The sequence below is a fragment of the Solanum stenotomum genome, chromosome 8 (assembly GCF_019186545.1).
Source record: "Solanum stenotomum isolate F172 chromosome 8, ASM1918654v1, whole genome shotgun sequence".
NCBI lineage: Eukaryota > Viridiplantae > Streptophyta > Magnoliopsida > Solanales > Solanaceae > Solanum > Solanum stenotomum.
In genome coordinates, this window is record NC_064289.1 from 24,902,086 (window position 1) to 24,921,481 (window position 19,396).

Consider the following 19,396-nt stretch of genomic DNA (forward strand, 5'->3'; position numbering starts at 1 on the left):
ACTAGGGATAAGGGTCTGAAAAATACTTCAACTTTGGTCGGATTTGCTGTTGCGATACTAAACTTTCATAAGGACCTATTACCTCCCTAGACTATTTAATACCGTATTTTTTACCCCCCCTGAACTATTTAATGGTGTATTTTAAAGGTCTATATGTACGTGCCCATGTGGACACATTACTATTTATAATTTTGCATTATTTTTTATGTCCACGTGGACAAATATATATATTTAAAATACGGTATTAAATAGTCTAGGGAGGTAATAGGTCCTCATGAAAGTTTAGTATCGCAACAGCAAATCCGACCAAAGTTGGGTATTTTTCAGACCCTTATCCCTAAATACTATAACCATAGTTTCATTTAATATATCGCTCGTCACTCTCCCTGAATCTCGTCACTCTCTCTCGCCTCTCTCACTTTATACAAACAAAATGTATAAATTTTGTGTTTGTGTTTGTATAAAGCAAGAGAGAACTGTTATACAAATATAAATGCATCTATCTTTGTCCTATACACTTATAATTATACAAATACAAATCTTCCCCTGCCCAGTTCTCTTTTGTCTTTCTCTCTTTCTCGCTTTATACAAACACAACTGTTTTAACTCGATTCAATTGTATACGAATTCAAATTTTATGCAGATATACAAACACAAAGAACATATACATATACAAACGCAATTTTCATAGACATGGATGCTCGATTTATACAAATCGTTGCGATTTATACAAATTAGATGCCATGATTTTATACAATCAGATGTTGTCTGGAATTTTATACAAATTTGATGTTTGGAGTGCAAATAGCAAAACTGTAGCTATAGAGCGCTAATGTGATTTTTATGTTTGCTAAACCTAAAATTTACTCATCTTTAATTAAAGGGAAAATTTCATTTATTTGATATTTGGCTCTGTACAATTATGATTCCTTGATTATTTTTAGTTTGGTCACTTGAGTTTATTATGATTTGTTTCTTGCATTTTATATTAGGAGTTAAGTTCTAATATTTTGATCTCTAATGGTAATTGTAGGATAAATTTATTTAGCAATTTATTAAGTAGTTAGTAATATTATATCGTGCTAACAGCTATTTTGTTAGTACAATCATTGATTTTTATTTTTCAGAGTCATTTGAATCGTACGTCGTAGTATATTTTTTATTTTTTTTATCTTTTAGAAATAAAAAGGGTAGGGTAACTCAAACGCCTTAATAAGCTAGGTGTTTAATATAGATATGTCAAGACAAGATTAGGTAAATCTTTAAAAAGTATTGTACATAAAATGTAGATATATTTTATTTTAAGATACATATATAAGTTCTAAGATTGACTCTGGACAAATAAAAAAGGCTTAAAATATTTCATTGAATGTGATTGTATTGTTAAGTAGAAAATTGTTGGTGAATCGATTTTATTATTTATGTGTCAGTGTAGTGAGTATTTTGAATATTCCATATTTGTGTAGATATTTAAAACTTGTTCGATATATGTACAAAGTGAAATGAAATGTAGAATTATAGAATGTGATTAAAATATTTCTTTGTTAGGCCTTTAATTTTGTTTTTTATCTATCCTTACACTACCCGTTGTTATTCCTTTTGAGCTTGTTAACTTTTTTTTTTTTTTTTGGATAATTGCTTAATTAGGCTTTTTTCTTTAGTTGGCTAACCTTGAATTAATTTAATTCCGAAAATGTCTAGAGCACTTTAAAGTAAAACATAAAAATAAAGGGAAAAATGATGAATAAATGAAAATTCGTGCAGAGAGAAGGAAAAGAAAATTAAAATAATGCCCATATATTGAAAAGTTAGCCATTGTAGTAATATGAGCACAAAAAAAAAACTGAAAATATACAGTTGAAAAAACTTGCTCTTGCTAATGATGTATGAAAAAATAGGGTGAATACTTGGAGATGAAAGATATAATTAAAAAAAAAAAGGTAAAGAAGAGTTGAAATTGAGTGACATAAGGGAGATTGGGGTACAAAATTGAATCGAAAATCGAACCAAATTACTAATTGAGTCAAACCGAAAAGAAACGTGACTAATTGATTGATTTGACTTGGTTTGGTATTGAAAAAAAAATAGAACTATACTTGGGTTGAGTTGGTTTTAACTAAAAAAAATTAATCCGGGACCAAATCAACCTGACATTATATATATAATTTTTGAAGTTTATTTTATACATAAAAATATTTATTATGATATAATTTCTAAATATTTCTTATACATTTTCATAATTTTTATCTTTTAATATACTATTTCAAGGTTTTTGAGACTTACAATTTTAAATTGTCGAATAAAGGTTATAGTCCATAGATATTAGTAACTCTAATAATTAAGCTCAATTCAAAACCAAATCAATATTAATGTTAACAAAAAAAACTAATTCAACACTAAGAATGACAATAATGTTGAATATTTGTTCTTTAGTTTTACATTGTTTTAGACATTTAAAATACATAACTTATTTTTTTCTTTAATGTTTAACCACGTAATTAATACTTATTAGACTTATTTTAGCATGATTTAATACTTTTAAATTATGATCATTTTCACCATGACTTATTAATTTACAATATTTATTTTATGCGATTTCATTATTATTTTTTATTGAATATGTTAGTGTTATCACTCATCTCATATTTTGTGTTACTTTTTTTTTTTAAGAAGCACATTAGATAGTTATATTTTGATAGAACTAAAAAAAATTGGAGTATATAAGTTAATTACTATATATTTGTACAAATAATTTACTGGAAAAACTCGAAAAAAGCCAAGGTTAAAATTCAAGTTTAATTAATTTGGTTTGGTTTATAAATTTAAAAAATTTAACACAAATAATTTAATTTGATATTTGAAAAAACTGAACCAACCCAGACACGTACCCCTAAAGAGACAAACGTAATTGTTACAAGTTAAATGCATAGGAAGAGTAGCAACTATATTTACCAAATAATTTATATCTATCCCTTATCCGACATTACAACTAAATAAAGATTGTTTGATTCCAAGTTTATATCTCTTTTTTTAATGGACTATCAACTAATGGCAAGTCAATGTTAAACATTGTATGCATACAAATTCTCTTCTAAGAGTGTGATATTATTTCATTCATATGCCCTAAAAATTGTGATTTATTATGAATGTTTGAGGGGTCATCTTTCTTAAAAAGTGAAGGCACATAAGTAATGTAAACTAAGTGATATATTCAACTTCTTACTTGATGATATGATTGTAATTATTTTTTCTATCTATTAATTGAAGAGTCAATTCTAGAGGCAATGTTGTCTTGATTTGAATTATTCAAGGCACTTTGTATGAGAGTTGCTTGCATGTTAAAGAAGTCTTAGTAATCTAGCTTGGTGAAATTAATCTATCAAACTTGCATAGGCAAGTGAGGGTTAAGTTAGAAGTGTTGGTGGTGATTGTGATATTGGACTAGTATACATTTAATTTTTACTATTATTTTCTTCACATTTACTTTGTTTTAAGAATAATTTTACCGAGTACTATTTTTTTTTTATATCCAATTCCAATTTTTTATTACTTATGTAAGGTGTTTTGAGACATAGGCAAAAAGAGCTAAAAAAATCAGATTAAGTTTGGAGAAATATTATAAATACATCTCCTTAGTCATTTTTAGCAGCGGGCGAATATTTTAAAAAATATAGCAAGAATAAAGTCTCAACTCTTCTAAGATTACTTCTTTGTCTCGTTTCTTAGTATGATTTCTAGTCTTTTACTTGAATCCTAGCGTTATAATTGAATTTTGAGTATATAAAAGCCCTATTTAAGATTATGGTCATAGTATAAACATTGTAGTTTATATATATAGATTGTTAATATGGATTCTACCATTACGTTTTGTTCTTTTAATCTTATGCTTATTATTATATATTATATTGCTTCACGACCAATAAGATAAATTAAATAATTGATTGCTTGTAGAAGTCGAGAGACAGAAAATGAGAATAGAACGTGGAGACATACTTATTATGTCCTACTTGCCTAAAATACAAAAAGATATATAAATGCTTCAGATTAGTTGACTATCCTCACTCAACAATGTAGTTAGAATTTTAATCTTGATAGACATTTAGACGATCAAGAGACCATGACCATAATATCAACCATGTGACTCAATAATTCGATAAATATCTTAAATTAGCTTAACTATATGTAAATATGTTGGAATTGGATATAAGTCAAACTATAAACGAAAGATATTTTTATTTCTATCACATAGTTTAAGGACATTTTTAACCTTTTTTCCCTTTAATTAATTATTTTCATTAGTTAAAGAGGGATTAATTCTTAGCAATCAGCTCCTAAGAAATCACTCATAAAGAAAGCAGTAGAATCACCGCTTTGTAATGAAATGNTAAATATGTTGGGATTATGTAAACGCCTAACCCTAGGTCCTAATATATCTATGAACAACTTTAACAATTTAATCATTTTTAATATTCTTGATTTAGTATAATTTTATTAAAATAAACAAACAACCACTTTTCTTGAAATTGGAAAACATTTGTTACTATAATCTTAGTAACATCAATCAAGAATTTGTTAGCGCTTTAAGTCCCTATGAGGTTCGACATCCTGATTGTTTACTTTCACTTTATTATTTGTGACTATGTACACTTACATGTGTGTTGAGAGACAACAAGACCCCGAATGTTACTCTTCTCATTCTTAATGTCATTTAATTAAGGGAAAAAGGGTTAGAAATGTCCTTAAACTATGCGAAAGGAACAAAAATGTCTTTTATTTGTAATTTGGTCCAAAAATACTCTTGCCATCAATACTATGATCCAAAAATACCCTTATTGTTATTTAATAGGTTAGAAATGTTCATTTTCCAAATAAATTATACTACTTACTTTCTTTTTTAACACATTCTTTTTTCTAATAATATTTTTTTAAAGGAAAAAAGGACAAATATACCCCGGACTATCGTAAATGGTATGCAGATACCCTCCGTCATATTTTTGGGACATTGGTGTCCCTACCGTCCAAAAACTAGAGCATATATGACTTTCACTTTAACGGAAGATTAAATAGGGACACGTGGCACAATCTTATCCGTCAATCCGATATTTAATAAATATCGGGCTGGTAGATAAGATTATGACACGTGTATGTCCGTTAGTATAAAAGGGTATATATGCTCTAGTTTTTGGATGGCAGGGGCACTAATGTCCCTAAAGTATGACGGAGGGTATTTGCATGCTATTTGATAGTTTGGGGGTATATTTGTCCTTTTTCCTTTTTTTAAATTAGGAAATGTTATCTTACTTCAATTCAGAAAAAAACAAAAAATGAAAAAATTTCTTATTTTTTTATAATATTTTTTATCGTTATATAAATATAAATTAATGATGGATATTATGATATTTTATATATGGCATATATTATATGTCGAAAGGATATATGAAATTATTCTATTTTAATTGATAAAATGAGATTAAAAAGAAGAAAAAAAAGTATTTCCTACATTTTAATTTGTTGAAGTGATTTAGATGTGTTTAAAAAGGGGAAAAATATATTTATTCAGAAAAAATTATTCTCGACTCATTTAGTAACTATAAGGGCATTTCTAAATCAAAGTATCGACGACAATGACATTTTTGAACCAATATTAACTAACGATAAGAGCGTTTTTAAGTCAAACTATAAACGAAAAATATTTTTATTTCTTTCACATAGTTTAAGGACATTTTTAACCTTTTTTCCCTTTAATTAATTATTTTCATTAGTTAAAGAGGGATTAATTCTTAGCAATCAGCTCCTAAGAAATCACTCATAAAGAAAGCAGTAGAATCACCGCTTTGTAATGAAATGAAATGATAGTGAATATTTAATTATATTAAGAGGATAAAACATGGTCCCTCAGACTTTAATAAGCAATTAGTAGCATACTTTAATTAGCTTTGACAAAACAAATACCCTTAACCGGTATTCAACTCTCACTTTCTTCTTCTTCATCATCTCTCCCTTTTTTCTTCTTCTTTGAATTCATTTTCACGCAAGAACCCACTTTTTGACCTTCATCGTACAAATTATACATCCAGTGAGCCATAGGAAAATGAGATACAGAAAGGGTAAATGTGATCTAATGTATGTAATTGAAGGACTACTCTTTCTGAGCAGTTGGGTAATGGTAGTAAATGGGTCGATCCATGAGTACAAAGATGAAGCTTTCATTCCTCGTTTCAATTCATTTTTCTTTCATGGTGGTAGTGAAGGTCTTTATGCTTCTAAGGTTCAAGATTCCCCTCTTCTCGTTTCTGATGACAGTAATAACAATAACAATAAACCCATTAATGGAAAATCCTTTATCAGGTACCAAAATTCAGTACCCTTTTGTTTTTCCAGTTCTACATTTGATTTTAAAGGTATTCTGGTGTTTGGTGAATTTTTTTCTGAGCTATTTGAAGAAATTATTGTAGTCTTGTAAGTTGTAGATGTGGGTGTGATATTAAATTAAAGATGGCTAGGGAACAATGTGAATCTTATTTGTTTTGTCAAGATTTGAAAAGGGTATTCACAACATGGGTGATGGTTTTTGAATGCTATTTTACAATGTGAAGGAGTTAGGTAGATGAATTTATTCTGCAGAATTATGTCCAATCAAATCTTTTTAGTGTGCTAGAGGAAGTAGAATGCAACAACAATAACATACCCAGTGTATTCACAAGTGGGGTTTGGATAGAGCCATGTGTTGAAGCCTTAACCCTGCCTTGTGAAGGTGGTAGAGAGGTTGTTTTCAATAGACGTTTGATTCAAGTAAAACATATCAAAATCAAGAATGTAAAAGTAAAAAGTAAGTAATGCTGACAATAATGTAGATGAGAGCACTAGTAGCTAAATAATAAGATAACAGAGGCAACTGAAACAACAGGAAGTAATAAAGAGAGTATGCAAAGAGTGAAATACATAAAGTTATGTTTTTTAAGCATTTGGTGGGGGTAAATGTTCTCCATGGAGATTGTTTTCTTAAAGAAATATTTTACCACCCTATCATCATAAGGTAGGGGTGAGGTTTGCGTACACACTACCCCACCGAGACCCTGCCTATGGGATTTTACTGGGTTTATTGTTGTTGTTGAAATCGATTTATGGATTAATTTCAGTTTTGGTTGCACAGAAAAATTGGTGAAACATAATAATCCTACAAGATGTAGGATTTGTACCAGGACAGTGTTTTGATGAAATTTTCTATGATTAAAGATTGACAAAAAACGTCTTGGTGGAATAAGTCATGGAGAAGTTCAGATATTTCCGAATAGATAAAAATTTCAATGTGTTCTCCAGAAATAAAATGTTTTGATGTTTGTCTTTGCATAACCAAGTTCTTTTTTATTTTATTTTTCATTAGCTAATGCATATATTGGGTATTGATGGTGTGTGATTCATAAATAGAATCCAAAATATGTAATGAATAACTTCAGTGACTCATGGATGCCATCTATAATGATTTCAGGTTTGAGTCAATCATCTTTAGAAGAACAAAGGAGGCTGCAAATAAGCAAAATGAGATGCAGCAGAGTACTGGAGTTGTTGAAGCCATAATACTGGAGGTCAAAGACAGGAACGAAATTGGGGGTTCCTATCTGAATTCTGATGCAATATGCTGCACCCCGGCTCTTGCCAAAGATGGATCCTGCAAGGTAGGAGAGGTTATAATCCATCAAGATCCTGAGAACCCTGGGTGGCCAAAACGGATTCAGACGTCCTTTGAGGGAAACAATGAAGAAGCTAATATGGTATTCAATAATGTTCAGATCAACAAGACTGGAATGTATTATCTCTATTTTATGTTCTGCAATCCGGAACTCAAGGGCACATTAATTAGTGGTAGAACTGTTTGGAGAAACCCAGAAGGCTATCTACCTGGGAAGATGGCACCACTGATGACATTTTACGGTTTGATGTCTCTAGCATACCTCATTCTTGGTCTCTTGTGGTTTTTACGGTTTGTGCAACATTGGAAGGATATAATACAATTGCACTATCACATTACTGCCGTGATTGGTCTTGGAATGTGTGAAATGGCTCTTTGGTATTTTGAATATGCAAATTTTAATGCTACAGGAAGCAGGCCAATGGGAATCACCATGTGGGCTGTTACCTTCAGTGCTATCAAGAAGACTGTCTCACGTTTACTTCTTCTAGTGGTATCGATGGGCTATGGTGTTGTAAGACCCACACTGGGAGGTATAACCTCAAAGGTACTTCTTTTGGGTGTGGTATACTTTCTAGCTTCTGAAGCCTTGGAGCTGGTTGAACATTTGGGTAATATCAATGACTTCTCTGGAAAAGCGAGAATCTTTTTGGTGTTACCTGTTGCTTTATTAGATTCCTGCTTCATCGTATGGATATTTTCCTCATTGTCCAAAACATTAGAGAAGCTTCAGGTGATGACGACTTTCCTTCTCTTTATTCTAGCAGTCATAGATTGGTGAAAAAGTACTAGTCACAAAAATAAGATGGTTGATCAGTTTTACCTTCTTAAAAAATAATTAAATAAACAAAGGATGGTTGATCATCTATTTACTGTCAGATTTCGCGCTTTCCCAATCTCTTCTTTGCTCAAAGGAAAATATTGCATTTTCATCATAATCATATTCTTTCTCTTTTTATTGTTTGGTGGAGGTAACTGATTCCTTTGAACTCTGGCTGGTAGACATGGAGAACTGCACCAATAGAACCAATAATAGTCCATCACACTCTTTTTAACTCTTCTTAACGCGTAGGAGAAGGTTTACATGATTGTCAACTGTTTTAAGTTGTTTTGTAATTTCTTTGACTGGAAAGTGTTATTGATCTTCTTCAATGTGAGAGGACAACAACTCACACATCCTTGTATGTAAACTGAAAGCTTCCTTTTTGCCCATATGGACCTCAGGTTCGGAGAAGCCTTGCCAAGCTTGAACTGTACCGAAAATTTACCAATTCTCTAGCTGTTTCAGTTCTTCTCTCTGTTGCTTGGATTGGCTATGAGGTATCTTTTATGGTTCTGTTTCTTCTTCTTTCCACAATATTTTAAGTCTCCCTGTATCTGGAAGTTTCTCTAAGTACTTACTGTATTATGCAACAATGCATATCTTGTGCTGTTGATGATTTCCTCCAAAAGTTTCGCTCTGCATCTCTTCATGTCATATCACTGTGTTTGAGTTTTCTTGATTTCTCTACGAATGCTAATTTCCTTGTTTATTCAGCTGTACTTTAATGCAAGTGATCCATTGAGTGAGTTGTGGCGAAGAGCCTGGATTATACCTGCTTTCTGGACATTACTAGCATACTTGCTTTTATGGGTAATATGCATTCTCTGGGCTCCTTCGAATAACCCAACCAGGTGAACATCCTTACCCCTTCCTTTTATTGCCAATATAATTAGTATTGCTTCTATTGATACTGTCTGATGATTACTGTAAAGAAATGAGGATTAAAACCTACTTCCAGTCATAGAAAGATCTAAACGTGCATTGGTGATGGCTACTGATACCATTTATAAAGGAAAAGAATGGTACCTATTCATGATTAACTGTGATTTGATGCTGCAAAGTGAGTCTTTGGGCTACTGGGGAAGATGGCATGCACTATTCATTATCAATGACTATAAGAGATCTATATTGAGTTGAGGATAGGAAGACAAAGTGCTCAAGAGTGACAAAAATTCTTGGCCTTCAATATGTGGAGTTGGGTGGAAATATAGAATCCTTTCAGAATCATTTTTGGCATTTCTATTTGTCGGTACAAATAGTTTGTGCAGAATTAGTTTTTTACAAGTATAACAATGTGAGTTGAAAGATGTGAGTGATTCTTTTGATGTTCATCTCCTAAATTGACAAGTTTTATCAAAATGGATGAAGCATTTTGCTTGTTCCCATCTTTTAATTTTATGGGCAAAAAAGTGCCTTGTATCTTTGTAACAGAAAAACAGTTTGATATAGTTGGAAACTACTGCACGGACAGATGGTCATACGAACTAATTAGCATAAAATTATTCAAAGAAGGTTTATGGATGCAACATCCTCTGCATGAGTAAAGCTCTGAATCTTCTTTCATCTAGCCAATACGAGTAATTATGAATTCTATGCGCAAATAATGATTTCTGAAGCTCTGACATAGTTCTTGTGCCTTTCCAACTGTTCTAAGATTAAGTAAGCCTATAGAAAACCTGTTTTGTTTGTCCAATGTATTTAGGGTTGGGTTTTGATGTGTTGGGATAGGTTTGTAAAAGTTAATTCTCTGGTGGTGACAGTGTTTGTACTTCGTGAGAGAAAAGGAAAGTTGGAACTTAGAAAATCTGTGTATTCCACTTTTTGGTTTTATATCCTGTCATTCTCTCAATGCTGTAAAATAGTCTCTAATTTGGCATCTCTTTGCTACTTCACAGATACGCATACTCGGGGGAGGCTCTTGATGACGAGGAGGAGGGTCTGTCCCTCACAGGCAGTAGTGTTATAGTGGGAGGAGATCTGTCTAAACTGGATAGGAAGGAGAGGAAGGCATCTATTACAGCAGATCATGTGTTTGGTCTTGGAGAAGTTGTTCTTGAGGAGGACAAAAGAGAATGATGATATTTATTTTCTGTTGTTCTTTCAACCTCCCATTCACGCATGGACATAAGAAGTTTGCCCAGATACTATTTATACCTCCTTTTTTTTCTCTCTATTTTTCGTAGAAGATCAGACTGAAATACGTGGTGGTTGGAGATTAGCAAGTTGGACGGGAGAACTGAAACAATGTTGCATGGAAGATTGGCATCTTTCTGAAGCTTCTCTTGTTGACGAATAGCCGGAGAAGTCCAGCAAGTGAGCTTGGCGGTGAAGTCTAGTTCTTAGGGGCAATCACAATTGTAGGCTGAGTAATTGAAACTTCAAACATATTGTGAAGTGGATTATTAAGGTTCATGCTAATTTAGAGAAGATACAAAAAGATCCTTGTGGTGGTCATATGTGATAACCAAATACATCAAATTCAAATATGAATGCTTACTTATTTTGTGCTATAATACTTTTTCCATTATCAATATTTTTGTTTTTCCTTCCCCTTTTAGGCTGGATATACTCTTTCTTCACTTCTTGGCCTTTGAATGTAACGAGTCTTCTGAAAATACTTTTGCGCACCTGATGTTTATAACAAAAAAAATGAATGCAGGATATACATCTGGCATACTAATTTTATACCACATAGCCATGCTTTGAGGTTAAAATCTTAGTTTTGTTAAAATATCTGGCGTGAGTAAGATATTTCCTGAGTAATTAACATAATAATTAGTATATGTAGTTATTTAATATTGAATAAAAAATAAAATAAAATAGGATAAATCATTGAGATTGTGCTGTGTCTTTCCATTTGGCTTAAAATATAAATGATCCGAAAGTATGATTGAGGATATATGTATATCATTTTTAAAGGTTTGGACTTTGGAGGTATATCTAGCCTTTTTTGAAAAACTCTTGTTTGGATATTTACACCTTGTTTGGATGGTTGTTACCCGTTATATTGTATTGTATTGTTAGTTTAAATACAATGTTTGTTTTGATTGTTACTTAAATTTTATTGTATTATATCGTTTAAATCCATAGTTAGATAACAATGAAAAGATACATTTTTATGTAACGACCGATTCAGTGTGATCGCATTGTTACCTTAATATAATATAGTATAGATGTGTAACATTATATAACAATGGAGAACGATACAATCTACTCATTATATTTATTAAAACAATACAATACAATATCATACATTATGATTTATGAAACAATACATAACAACCATCCAAACAAAGTGTTAGAAGGAAAGAGCAATTCCTTAAGTTAGAAGGTAAGTTCATTTCCAGGAAGCAGGATGGAATTTTTACGAATCCGCGTATGAGAAATATGGGCTTTTTCAGATTTTAATTTCCAGTGTCAACTCTATCTACCACTTAGGTGTTGCCACGTCAATTGGATGGACAGTGCTATTAAGTTATCCAAAAATTGCGTCTTATAAATTCAATCCTTTTTTTTTTAATGTTTCATTTTGGTATAGGTTTTCCGCTTGCAATCAATAAACGATTAGACAAAAGAAATACGGTTCATTTCACAACTCACAAAGGTATGTTTGTTCTTTGCTTAATTTCTTGATTTGAGTTTCATTTTGATACTAAAGATTCCATTTTTTTCATCAAGACTCAATATATAAGGAAGTGGGTGTTTTTTGATTTGTTAATTGAATACTGTGTAATCATTTGTTTTGTTTTTGTCAGTATAAAGAAGGAGATGGGTCATCACCACCATCACCACCACCATGAAGGTGCCAATCCATATGATGATCCCTTACTGGCATGTTGTTGCTGTCCTTGCTTGCTAGTCTCCTCTGTCTTCTCTATGTTTACAAGGTGCATTTTTATGGCCTGTTACCCTTTTCTGCACTGTTTAGGATGGGATGAACATAGACACCACCGGCATCATCACCACCACAGCCATTTCTTGTAACCCCCAATTTGATGATTGTCTCCATACTCTAGCAACACAAAGTTGTGATTTTTGTTTTTCAATTTCAGAGGATTGTTTAGTATTTCAATTTTGTTTGTTTGTGTATACTTTACCTAGTACCAGTTATAAATTTTGAGCTGTTGTTTGTTCACTCTGAGTCTAAGGGGTGGAAGAAAAATCGAATCTTTTTCAACTATATGCTGTTGCAAATCATGTAAGTTTTATGTTGTTTTCTTGAAAAACTTGGTTTGTTTGAAAGAGTGAATTAAATTCTGTTGTTCAAGAATAGTGGTGTTGAGTTTCTCGACCCTTTGATTTGGGGACAAACATTTTCTGTGAAGTGCACAGATGCCCCCATTCCATTTTTTCGTTCTTTACGAAATAGAAAACTGCGACTTGGAAATCAATCCTAGTAGGACTTGGCTAATGGTGATTGTGAATCTCCAACTTTCCTAAGTTCTGTTAAGGAAGAGAGATATAATGCTATGATGATTGATGTGATGAATAACTAACAAATACTAATGTCTAAATGCTACTGAGATACTACAATTTTTGGCCGGGGTAAGATCAATTGGCAAATGATGATCGACTTGTATCTTACTGAGTCATAGGCCAAGCGAACTATGTCAAGTATTACCTATCATTCCGAGTTTTGAATGCTACAGTTTGCCTAAATACACCATTTTGACTCAAAATTAGAGGTCTCCTTCATGGAGCAAAGGAATCAGATAAAGTAGACCTTATGATAAGGGATGGAAAGCCATAGCTGAAATGTTTTAATAAATTTCTTTACCACTTCCTTTTAGAGCATTGACCATTTAGCAATTTTATAATGGTTAAACAACAGTAGTTATATAAAAATATCTTTACACTGACAAGTATATATCTCTAACTTAAATCTAGTTTTGAGGATAATAAGTCATATACTAGGCTATCTATCATACAATGAATTAGTCCTTAACAAATTTGGCTCCACAGCTTTTGTGTAAAAGCAAATTCTGCATAACTGAAAATATGATTCCTTCATGAAAGCAGGGATTTGTTCTAAATCTCAAAAGATAGATAAATAGACATTAAACATTTAACTTCACGAGTCATTAGACTGATCGACTCTCATAATAACTCAATACATATTAATATCTATCTATCCTCGGCATTGCATTATTTGGCATCTTAGCCTTTCGACATCAGCGTGTTTCAGAGGCTTCAGCATGAATATTTGAGCTCCTTCTTCCATACATCTGTCAATTTTACACAAATCTTTGTTCAGTATCAGATGACAATGTTACATAGTAATGAAGTATATATAAAGAGTCGATGAGTTGTTATAGTTACTGATTAATTCGAGTTGGGATATTCTCGGATGACATTATCACAACTGGCACATCCTTCATCATCGACGATTCCTGCTTGTAATGCATTGAATTGAAGCAACATATTAAGTTCAAATTCTTAAGGAATAACTAAATTAACAAAACAGTTAGTACCTTGATTTTCTTGAGCAGTTCATAACCAGTCATTCCTGGCATACAATAATCTGTTATTATCATATTAACCTTTGAGCCCTGCACAACAAATTAAAGTATATTCATTATAACCACAACTTTAGTAATAGCCTGCATTCAGATTTTCATCTTTACGAGTTTAAGTTATACACTGAATAGAGAAGAGACTCACATTGCTATTTGCCGAGCTATCTTGATGTGCTGCCAAACCCAAATACTCTAAAGCCCTCAGACCATCTTCTGCAGTAGTTACTGAACAAAACATGCAAATCAATGAAATAGATCCATCTTTCACTTATGCTTTAATATTTGTGTTTAGGGGAGCCAGTTAGGGTCGAAGGGTTTAAAAAAATTGTTTTCATCTAATTCATATTTTGAACCGCTTAGTGAAAATTCTGATTCCGTCACTGGTCACACATTTATTTAACACAATAAACATCCATACATACACATGGTCATTATAGCTAAACAGTTTAATCCCCGACCAAAAAACAGAATATGTTGATATAATATATATAATTATGCTATCCAGGCATGTGAATTTTCCTATTTTTGGATAAGGAAAAATAATTGAGTCATGCACGTTATGAAGTACAAGGGCTAAAAAAAGTCTACAACTATTAAGATTCTCAAAGATTTTACAGCAAAAGAAAAGTAGTGCGATTACGTAGACACAGCTGTTGCCAAATCCAAAAGGTTGACTTAAAGATTTGGTACAAGTAAATATCAATTTAATTAATTTACTGTACCAAATTGATATATACTTTACATTTATTTAATTAGAGATTTTGTGTCCGAATGTATAGACTATAGAGACGCTTTTTACCCTCGAATGTGGAACTTTCTTCAATGCAAAATGTACAAAAATTCTTCTTTTATGTTTTTTGGGAGAGGTATCTTTGCCAAAAAATTATTTTTATACTATGTAAATATGGTGAAAATAACTTTTTTGTGATATATGAACTATTGAATCCCTTTGTCATAATAGAAGATTTTTGTTTAGTGAAAAGGAAGTGCAAAACTTATTGTTAAGATCAAGTGTTTATTATCATGTCAAAAACTATTAGGTAAATGTACAATTTTGTTTCTTAACTAAGTCCATCAAGCAAGTGACATGTTCGAACATGACTCTGACTCGAGCCCCCAACCATTCATGGTCTTGCCATAGGCAGAATGTTGACATTACCCAAAACTTGCAAGTTCAAAAAATTGAAGTGTAATATTTTAGTTTTGTTTTATAATTCCTTGCATAAATTTGTGGTTCTAGTGCACAAACTTGAAAGATAATAATTCAACATTACATTGGTATCAAGTCTAAAAAATGCACCACATAATTGTGAATAAAATAAATAGAAGATTGAATAGTGTGATTACCTTTGCAAGAAGATTTCTTGAGTAATATTTCAACAAGTTTACGATCAACAAGATTGTCATCAACAGCTAAGACATGAGGTTCATCACTTGCAACAACTTCCCCCATTCCCTTTGAAATCGATGATGAATTAGCAAACATCTCCATTTCTTTCACTATAATTTAATTCAGAGAAATTTCACTTTCACTTTCACGAAATATATAGGGAGAAAGAAGCAAGAAGAATCAAGTAGTTCAAAATAAAAGTAATGTGATTGGTGTGTGTGTATATATACTAATTAAAAAGGTGTGATTTGAGGAAGGGAAAGATGGTGAGAATTTTCTTGGGAAAATGATGAAAATAAATAAAATCAAAGAAAGGGATTGTCACAGATATTTGGTGATCTTCATATTTGATTTTCACTAAAACAATATCACTATGTTGATTCCTCCATCCAGCTCATTCCTTTTTTATACATATATATTTTAGAGGGAGGTGGTAGAGGACAATATTTTAACATTACACTTTGTTTGGATGATTGTTACGTATTATTTCATAATATATCGTATTGTATTTTATTATATTATATTATATTATATTATTTTAATGAATACACTGTTTGGATAGATTGTATCGTTCTCTATCGTTTCATGATGTCACACATCCATAATTTGAATGATAAATCTACAAGAAAAGTAAGGTATGGGGTAAAACTACAATGAAAACGTAGGGTAAAAGATGAAATATAATTATTAAATAATAAATAAAGACAAAATGAGAAGAAAATATTGAGGTAATGATGCAATCACACTAAACATGTCGTTACATAGTTCTTTTCATCGTTACCTAATGATAGATTTAAATGATACAATATAATAGAATTTAAATAACAATCAAAACAAACGTTGTATATTTAAACTTACAATGCAATACAACGAATAACAACCATCCAAACAAGGTGTTAATGTTTGTAACTTGTAAGTAGTTGTATAAACTTGTATATACACATTAATAGGGTAAAATATTAGTCAATTAAAAGATAACTATAGTTCGTTACACAGAATTAATTGGTAAGACGGCGGACAACTTGCTAAAACAGTGAGATTATTTTAATGATGTAAAATTCATAATTGCATTATCCATGTATATAACTTAAATTCATATCAAATTATTTTATTTGTTAAAAAAATAAAAATAAAAAGACTTAGGTCACAATATTTCAATTAAATGGCGGAATATGATGCAGAATATCTGGTGCAAAAATAATAAAAAAGATTTTGGAAATAAATGATAGCGTATCCAGCAAAATCGTTATAATGGGGACCAAATCTGCTTAAAATTTGCTACAATTAATTTCCACCAACAGAGATGTGTTGTCTCAAGAACTCATAATTACGAAGCATCAATGGTGATTTTCAGTCCATTTATATTACTCCTTCCATCATTCAATTAAGTTTGCTTTCATTGTGGCCGCCTATTCACTGCACTAGGGTGGCAATTTCAGCCCATATTATTAAAATGAGTCTATTTTGCTCATATTTAATGACTTGGATCACTCATATTTTAATTGGTTAAATATGGGTTTCAAACTATTTTAAGAGTGTCTACAAATAGGGAAAATGGTACGAAATAGCAAACAATTAATTCAAATTAAATGTTATAGTCATAGTTTATTTTAATTGTAATTCGCAGCAAACATCCCATTTTTTTGCCACCTAATTCAGTATACAATTAGCCATTTTATACATTTCGGTATAAAATGTATAAAATGCGTTTATGTTTGTATAAAGCGAGAGAAAGTGTATATACAAATACAAATACATATATTTTCGTCTTATACACTTATAATTATACAAATACAGATCTTATTATACAAATTACAATGTATAAATGAATTTATACAAAACTGAACAATTTGTATAAAACTGGATGTTTGTAGCGAATTATACAAATCAAAAGGTCCATAGCAAACCAAAAATTTGCTATGGAGCGCAATTATGCAAACTATAGCTATAACATACAAATATGATTTTTATGATTTCTATACGTGAAAGTTGCTCCTACAAATATGGTCAAAATGGGTTAAATATGGGTATCCATATTGACCCATAATAGATCACTTAGTTTTCACCTCCACTCAAAATTCTTAATTGTGCTTAAAAAAAAAATAAAAAATATTAATTTTCAAAAATTCAATTAATTTTCAAACTTAATTGAAAAAACATATTTATTTTTTTTGCTTTTGGAAAACAAAAAAAAAATTAGGGGTAGGTTGGTGGAAGGAGGGGGGGGGGGGNTTTCTACAACATTTGTTTGCTCATCTTTTAAAAGTTTTTGCATAGTTTTTATAGTTCAGCATAGTAGTAAGTCTGGCCTAGGGATGACAATTTGAACTCATATTAAAGAAATGAGTCCATTTTATCCATATTTAATGACTTGGATCACTCATATTTTAATGGAAAAATTAGCAAACTAGTCAAACTCCCTAACATATTTTAATGGGTGCTAAAGATTTCGAATAACTTGTTGAAGACCAGGTTGAGGAAGAACAATTTCCTATTAGTTTGTTTTGTATTTATAGTTTTTTTTTTTTTAAATTTTGTATCCTTTCTCAATTAATATTCAAATCAATATGTATGCTATTAATATTTGTATTCATTCAAAATCTCATGTTGCATAGTTTATGAATCTTGTGTTTGTTCCTAATTTGAATTCACCCTAAAGGTATGTCAACTAGATATGTATTTTTATTTATAGGAAGAACAACTTCCTATTAGTTTGTTTTGTTTTTTTATATCTTTTTTTCTAGAATTTTGTATCTTTTCTTAATTTGTATTCAAAACCGTATGTATGCTATTAATATTTGTATTTTTTTCAAAAATCATGTTGCATAGTTTATGAATCTGGTATTTATTCCTAATTTGTATTCAGTCTAAATGTATGTCAACTAGTTATGTATTTTATTTAAGAATAATTGCAACAAATATTCACTTATTTCTTTTTCAGTTTTATATTTCATTCTCACTTTTTCATCATACTATTTTTTGTATTTTATATATTATTATACAAAATACTACATAAAAACTAGAATGAATACAAATACAAATAAAATACATATTGGAATGAAAACGACTTAAGAAAGGATACAAGATTTTAAAGAGAAAAAAATACACAGTGAAAAAAATACATGAATACAAATATGTTTCTTAAATAACTACAGATTCATTTGGCATACCTATTGGAATGAATACATACTAATAAAAAATACAAGTTTCATTATACAAAAATATAACATGAAAACTAGAATAAATACAAAGAGTATACATATTGGAATGTATACGATTTAAAAAGGTTGCAAAATTCTGGAGAAAAAAACAAAAATACTTTGTGGGAAAGGCACACGCTTGAGTTTTCTTGGAAAATGTAACTGATGAGAAAATTAAGTGATATTTACTTTTTTTGAAATATTCTCTCCCTTGATTTTTTCCCTTCTGTTACCCCATTAAAGAAAAGGGGATAATAGGACCTCTACAAAGTTCAAGTGTCTTTTTAAAAAATAGGTCTTACTTTAATGGGATAATTATGTATTTTCTCTTAAATAGTTGTATTCTTTCAAATTAAACAAATTTAAAAGATACATAAATCAGATATATAACAAATTAAAATATTGACACTTTTAATAAATATTGAAAATGTTGCTAAGGGATCCTAATAAATGCTAAAATATTGACATTTTGAAAATTTTCCATATTTTAATTGGTTAAATATGAGCTTCAAGCTATTTTAAGAGTCTTTACAAATATGGTCAAAATGGATTAAATATGAGTATCCATATTGATCCATAGTAGATCACTTAGTTTTCACTTTCACTCAAAATTTTTAATTGTGCTAAAAAAATAAAAAAATTAATATTAATTTTCAAAAATTCAATTAATTTTCAAACTTAATTGTAAAAACATATTTTTTTGTTTTGTTTTTGGAAAACAAAAAAAAATTAGGGGTAGGTTGGTGGAAGGGGGCGCCCTGGGGGTTGGGGGTGCCC

The 19,396-nt window shown here is 30.7% G+C and overlaps 2 protein-coding genes across 2 annotated transcripts; one reads left to right on the forward strand and one right to left on the reverse strand.

The window, feature by feature from the left end:
- The first annotated feature begins 5,950 nt into the window (after positions 1 to 5,950).
- On the forward strand, positions 5,951 to 11,044 carry LOC125873234 (uncharacterized). Its single transcript, XM_049554135.1, has 5 exons — positions 5,951 to 6,348; positions 7,490 to 8,423; positions 8,915 to 9,010; positions 9,228 to 9,364; positions 10,409 to 11,044. Exons 1-5 carry the CDS (start codon positions 6,092 to 6,094, stop codon positions 10,587 to 10,589), a joined length of 1,605 nt encoding a protein of 534 aa, XP_049410092.1. The 5' UTR covers positions 5,951 to 6,091; the 3' UTR covers positions 10,590 to 11,044.
- A 2,377-nt stretch (positions 11,045 to 13,421) lies between these two features.
- LOC125873396 (two-component response regulator ARR17-like) lies at positions 13,422 to 15,847 on the reverse strand. The gene is made up of 5 exons (XM_049554331.1): positions 15,377 to 15,847; positions 14,175 to 14,254; positions 13,985 to 14,062; positions 13,833 to 13,903; positions 13,422 to 13,738 (listed from the first exon to the last, which is right to left on the reverse strand). Exons 1-5 carry the CDS (start codon positions 15,519 to 15,521, stop codon positions 13,642 to 13,644), a joined length of 471 nt encoding a protein of 156 aa, XP_049410288.1. The 5' UTR covers positions 15,522 to 15,847; the 3' UTR covers positions 13,422 to 13,641.
- Between the last annotated feature and the right edge of the window lie 3,549 nt (positions 15,848 to 19,396).